General features: G+C 40.0%; 1 protein-coding gene across 1 annotated transcript in view; it reads left to right on the top strand.

Moving 5' to 3' along the window:
- Positions 1 to 3,162: 3,162 nt before the first annotated feature.
- Positions 3,163 to 6,700, top strand: part of si:dkey-246i14.3 (ephrin A4) — a 32,998-nt gene continuing 29,460 nt past the window's right edge. Inside the window, exons 1-2 of the mRNA XM_066683228.1 lie at positions 3,163 to 3,185; positions 4,527 to 4,822. Of these exons, the coding sequence (XP_066539325.1) occupies positions 3,163 to 3,185; positions 4,527 to 4,822 (319 nt within the window). The remainder of the gene's footprint in view (positions 3,186 to 4,526; positions 4,823 to 6,700) is intronic.

Here is a 6,700-nt window from a genome sequence, read left to right as displayed (position 1 = left end):
TAGAAAAATCTACGTATCACGTATTTATTTTAAAAACTCATATTGGGATCGGGGGAAAAAAACAAAAAAACTTGATGGGGACATCACTATTTCTTAGACGTACAGTTTGATTATTGTGGTTGGATAATGCAGCATGTTCTTTTTGGTGTTAAAAATAAACATTAATACTCTGACACTATATTTTGTTGTGGTTTTCATAATAGTGAATCGTATGGTATATCACCCTTCACCCTTTTTTTTTTTTTTTTTTTTTTTTTTTTTTTAGACATATCGAGATTAATTTTGGTCGTATCGCCTGTCCCTAGTGTGAAATAACTGCATTCTTACAAACCAGCAGATATGAAATATGGAATATCTACAATTAACCCCATGTATTTATTTTAATGAATTAGTTTATTCATTTTTTACCCTATGGAATCTTACATTTCCCTTGGATTTGGGTTGATTTGAACTGTTTAAATGGGACGTTTTATGTGAAAATGACTTATTGTCCATGCATTAGGACACATGGAATACCCCACAAAATAATAATAATAAAAAAAAATACAAAATACAATCATTTTATGCTGACACTCGTGTAAAGTTAAGATTTTACAGTTTCCCTTTATCTCTTCAATCACAGTATCCTTGTTCATATGAGAGCACAAAGACAGGGTTTACTGGAATGAAACAAACACAAATATGCTGAGAAATAAGTGTACTGACTGAATATGGAGATAACAACAACAAAGAGAACTGAGCAAAAACGGCTAACAATGAGATCCTCATTCCTTTCTCAAGCCTCACTCCTGGGCTCTCAAGCTGAACTGAGCTGTGGCTCATTCTCAGTTAAAAGCGACTCTCTCTGGTTTGTTTACATTCAGAAGCTCTGCGTCTTTTAGGGTGGAATGTTGTTTTTGAGGCTGAAGTTGAACTTGTCTGTTTATTCACTGTTTGAACTCGAGTTGTTTAGTTTTGTAGCACTCTCAGTAAAGGAGTCTCCCATGTTTGGAAACATTCCACTTTAAGTGATTCATAACAGCAAAAATAATTCAATATTATCTCCTTATAGAGCAGCAAAAGGGCAATATCCTCATTTCAGTTCATGATTTTTTTGACATTTGGGGTTCTTTCCGTTGTCTAAATTAACCCCCGATGCCTCTGCCGTGAGCAGAGAGAGACTAGCATACCAGACTGAGACAGTTGTTTTTTTTTACTCATTTACAGACACTGGGGCATTGTAAACACATTAGTCAAGTTTCCAGGCCTCAAACGGACTGGAGAACAGCAAATGATGAGGAAACATCTCTTGAATGTTCTAAAGAAGTGTTTTTTGATTAGAATTGTGAATGTCGCCATTAAAGGTACGAGTGCTGGAACGGTTGTGGGGTCAGAGACTAACGCGGCTAATGGCAGTACTGGGTTTTTTCATGCTGTTTTGTAGTGAGTGTAAGAATGAAGCAGAGTGTTTTGATGCTGATTTGTAGTATGTTCCATGCAGTTTTCGTAAAGCTAGTGCAAAGATGACTTCTGCCTCCGGGAAGTGCCCCAGCTTCAGAGTCCAGAGTGGATTTCCACAGAAATATAATATAAATATTTCAGTCTAACTGGGACATTCTTCACCTCGGCTGAAGAGGGAGCCTGCCTGCTGGATACCTGGTTTACACTCTCCCTCTCTCTCTCTCTCTCTCTCTCTCTATTCTGCACATCCATCTGTCTCAACCTCTCCCTTGTTCCCTCGCTCCCTCTCTTTCTCGCTCTCTGTCTCTGCCTCTCTGCTCTTTCATTAGCCTTTTTCTGTCTTCTCTTTGTCCACCCACTTAACTTTGGACTCTTTCTCACACACTCTTGCTCCCTCTTTTCTTAGCTGACTTTCTTCCAATCTCTCTCTCTTTCTCTCTGTCTGTGTGTAAGCATGTGTCTCTCTCTCTCTCTGTGTGTGAGTATGTTTCTCTCTCTCTCTCTCTCTCTGTAAGTATGTGTCTCTTTCTCACTCCGCTCTGTCGCTTTTTCTCAAAGAGTCGCCGTGATGGACCTGGACTGGCTGCCTTGCTCTCACATCCTGTCTTTTCTTCTCCTCCATGGGCCCCCTCTCTCTTTCGTAGTTTTCTTACACACACACACACACACACACACACATGCGTGCACACACACCACTGTGGTGCAGAAAAGACCAATTAAAATCCATCTTGTCTCCTTGCTGTCTCCCACCAAACTCTCTCTAGGGCGACTAATTAAAATAGAACCCCCCTCCTCTACCTCTTTACCCTTCTGTCTCTCTCTCTCTCTCTCTCTCTCTCTCTCTCTCTCTCTCTTTCACATCCTCTCTTTCTGTCAGTCCTCCCTGTGTCTCGCCTGTCCCCTGATTTCTAACCCCTTTTCTGTGTCCACTCTTTGTTCACTTCTCTGGACTTCAGACCTCCTTTGGACTCTTTGCCCTCTCTTTCTGTTCCTCCTTGTCATTCTCTCCCTCTCTCTGTTCTCTTTCTTTCTGTGTGTCACTAATTTAGTTATTTCTGTTGCTATCGTTCTCTCTCTCTCTCTCTCTCTCTCTTTGTGGTCTTTCTCTCTTGCTCTTTTTATTTCTCAATTTTGTTTTGTCCCTGTCTCTCGCTCATTGATTGTAAACATGTAAACATCTTTTTAAAGGCAAGCGTATGTAAACAAGCTAAATCGTTCTTGCCAACCCACCAAAGGGCCATTGTATGCTAATGCTCAGCCTATTAGTGAGGCTTCACTATTAGCTTTGGTGTTGTGTGTGTGTGTGTGTCACTCACTCTTGCTAATTAGCATATAGCTGTGTGAACTTGTGGTGCTGTTGGCCCTTAAACATTTTGCAGCGTCTCCTGATGAAATTCTGGATTTCTTTTAATTAATAAATTTTTTTTTTGGCTATTAGAGAAGTCATTACCCAGACCTTCTGCATTTCCTTTGTTTAATTAGTCTAGAAAGTGTTTTCACATCACTGAATCTCTGCTGGCTTTCACAGGCCTACAGCAGAGACCTGGCTCTAATGTGTAATTGGCTAAATGTTATCGGGAGGAAAACATTACATTGCAATATTAAGCATTTTACAAAAAAAAGATGACAATATTTGAAACACACACAAAAAGAAGTTGTCTGCGATGGACCCAGGCAAATTGCTCCCAAATGGAGTTAATTATCACTGCAGCAGTGGAAAGGATGTGTTTAAAGAAGAATCCAAGGTAAACAGTATGGTTTGCCTTGCGTTTATAAAGGCTTCAGTTGGTCAATGAAAACATTGGAAATGGCCCCTTTACACATTCTTCAGTCAGAAATACTGGAGATTCAAGAGAATGAACAAATCATGGATTCTTGCATTTGTTGCCTTTTTAAACCTCTGTGGAAACTCTACATATGTAGTGCCCGTCAAATGTTTGGGCACACTTTCTCGTTAGTCATCGGTGGAGTAGAGCTAGTCACTGTATAGAACTGTGTACCAGCCCCTACCTCTGCACAACCCCAGTTACAGTCTCAGACACATTCAGAAGGGAGCGGTTCTACAGATTAATCTCGACGAGGCCACAGCTGTTCACTGAAAACCGTTCCAGGTGACGACCTCATGAAGCCGGCTGAGAGAACGGAGAGAGTGTGTGAAGCTGTTGTCAAAGCAACAGGGGGCTACTGTGAAGAGTCTAAAGTATAATCATTAACACTTTGTGTTGTTTACTACATAATTTCATATGTTCCTTCATAGTTTTAATGTCTTCCACATTCGTTTACAACGTAGAAAAAACATTGAATGAGAAGATGTCCAAACTTTTGACTGGTTCTGTGCATTCACAATATGTGTAAATGACCCAAAAAAGGAAATTAAATAAAATAGCCCTTTGAGGATTGTGTTAAAGTTGCAAATCATTTTGTTCTTTTCAAATAATGAATGCACATAACTTAGCTCTGTAAAGATTGGAATAATCTTAAAATTTACATTAGATATCTTGCATTTGTTGAGATTTAATATTGTTAACTATTGTAAGCTGAAGTTCAGATGAGACTCTGATGTCACGCTATTAAGCATTTTGATTGGTTGTGGACTTATTTGCATGTTGCCGTTTTTTGTGATGTCAGTTTTACAAAGATTGATGCTGAGAGTGATGTAGAAACAATAATTTGTGCCAACTTACAGTGTACTGCACAGAGCTGATTAAAACTGTCGATTGATTTATTGTCACTGATATTTCATGGAGGAGTGCAGCACCAGCGCAGCAAAGTGTGATTCAGGGCAAAATCTGTGCCTCAGATTTACTGAGCCACCAGAAATGTGCACTGTCGACTTGGGGGGGGGGGAAAAGACATATTTAACGACTCTGGCTATGAATCCTCTTTGTGATAGAAATATACCCACTGTTTTTATGTTAGTCTCTCTCTCTCCCTCTCTCTCTCGTATAACCCCTCTCCATTCCACACAACAGAGAGTGGGATTTGAAACACCACACTATATCAATAAGCAGTCCTTGGACAAGACTCCAAACTGTATCTTAGCCTACATCTGTAACATGACTGAAATCTCTCTCTCTCTCTTTTAGGCTAACAAACGATGACTATTCCATCCTGGTGAATCTAAACGACTACCTGGACATCCTGTGTCCTCACTACCCACCTGGTGCCACTCTTTCGGGACCCGCGGAGACGCTTGCGCTCTACCTGGTGGCCGAGAGCCAGTTCAGAGGTTGCCAGGAGACGAAAGGAGCGATAAAGCGATGGGAGTGTAACAAACCCTATGCCCTCTATGAGCCTGTCAAGTTCTCCGAGAAAATCCAGCGCTTCACACCTTTCTCCCTGGGCTTCGAGTTCCTTCCAGGACACCACTACTACTACAGTTGTGAGTAACTGATGTTGGGAAAGTGTGTGTGTGGGTGTGAATGATTGGTTATGGAAGATTTTAAAATGTGATTTGCTTACAATCAGAAATAACGCCAAACCCATGCTGGGTCCAAATGGCTCCATATTAGCTGTGTTTCTCACTGTAGAGTGTACAGTTATAGGGAACTGATTTTAGGAGGGTGGTTAATGGTGTCAGACACTACCTCATGGGTTTTTAACTAAACAGCTCAGTGCATTATGGGTATTGGTTAACCACTAGTATCAGCTAGTCTACTGGGGTTGTGCATTTTGGGATTGTTTATGTGAACTGAAAATTATACCCCCAAATAGTTTACTTCACAGTGAATAAGCCCAGTTTCGGACATGGCGGCTGCATTCTACATGGTTATGTTAGCATTATGCTGAGGGATGGGTGAAAGGGAGAGCCGTACTGTTCACCCAGAAAGAGCAAAGCCATTTAGCAACATATGAGAACTGGGCAGGAAGTGTTCCCCTCCAAACTTGCTGAACTGTAATGACGCTGCCTTGACAGCAGCTCACAACGAATTGGTGTTACTTCATGTGTCTTGGAAGAGGTATGTTCAGAAACCCTAAAGCTAGGAGCTTCCTCGGTGCTTGCTATATTTAACACTGGATGTAACTCGCACACATGATGATGATGATGATGCAAGGTTTTTCTGTCCACACTTTTTTCCAGCAGTGGATAATTTTATATAACCATTTGGGCATTTCTTAGGCTACACTCTTAAAAATAAAGGTGCTACAAAGGGTTCTTTTGAGCAATTATGGTTTCTTAAAGAACCATGTTTGTTTAGGACTTGTGTGAAGAACCTTTTAAAGGTTTAAATATCCATCACTTGCTCTTAAAGGATTTTAATCAAAAACACTTTTTATAAAATTCAGATATTGTCTCACCATTTAATAACTCTCCAGTGTGTTTATGTTTACGAAGCCCCGGTGTCTGTAAATGAGTAAAAAAAAAAAAGTCCGGTATGCTAGGCTTTCTCTATCTCTCACTGTCTGCTTATGGCAGAGGCATCTGGAGTTTTTTAGAAAACGGAGAGAACCCCAAACATTGAAAAGCATGAACTGAAATGAAGATATTACACTATTCTTGCTCCATAGGTGGGTAATATTGATTTATTTTTGCTGTTTCTGGTTCTGTTACAGTTAAGTTTCTATGGTAATTCAAACAGTGGATAAAATCTTAAAAGACAAGTTGAATGACTGCAGTGTGCAAACTGCAGTCGTTATTTTCCCCTCAAACACACCATCCCATTTTAAGACACTTGGCTTCTGAATGTAAACAACCAGAGAGAGCTGTGTTTACTCACAATCATAGACATACCCTTTAAGATCCTTTAAACATTTACATTTTTATAGAACCAAATGTGGCTCTTCTGTGGCGTCGCTCAAAGAACCTTTTGTAGCACTTTTATTTTTAAGAGTGTATGTCCACATTTCAAACTTAATGAAGTCTGATTGATGGTTCATGTTCATAAACGTAAATGGCCTGTATCTGTCTTTAATACAAAAAGTCTGTCCCTGAAACAGCATGAATGCACACTCGAGTACGTTTTTCTGTATGTCGCACTCTGAAGGAAAGCACAGGAGAAACAAAACACATGTCTAGACTCAAATTGAACACAGTCATAGAAATCTAACAGATGTAGCATTTTCCTGTTTTTAATTCCTTGCCATTTTCTTGTAGTTTACAAATCAGAAAGTAGACAATAGGTCCACTCCACCATAACTCTTTACTGTTCAAAACAAATGGGCAAAAATCCTGCTTTCTGCAATTCTGGCTACTCCTGGAACGTAACTCAGCCAATATCATTACAGGATCCGAACTAACTGTGGAATAATCTGACTTTAG

The sequence above is a fragment of the Hoplias malabaricus genome, chromosome 10, assembly GCF_029633855.1.
Source record: "Hoplias malabaricus isolate fHopMal1 chromosome 10, fHopMal1.hap1, whole genome shotgun sequence".
Classification (NCBI taxonomy): domain Eukaryota; kingdom Metazoa; phylum Chordata; class Actinopteri; order Characiformes; family Erythrinidae; genus Hoplias; species Hoplias malabaricus.
The sequence above is the reverse complement of the archived record's forward strand: the minus strand, read 5'-3'. Positions and strand labels throughout refer to the sequence as shown.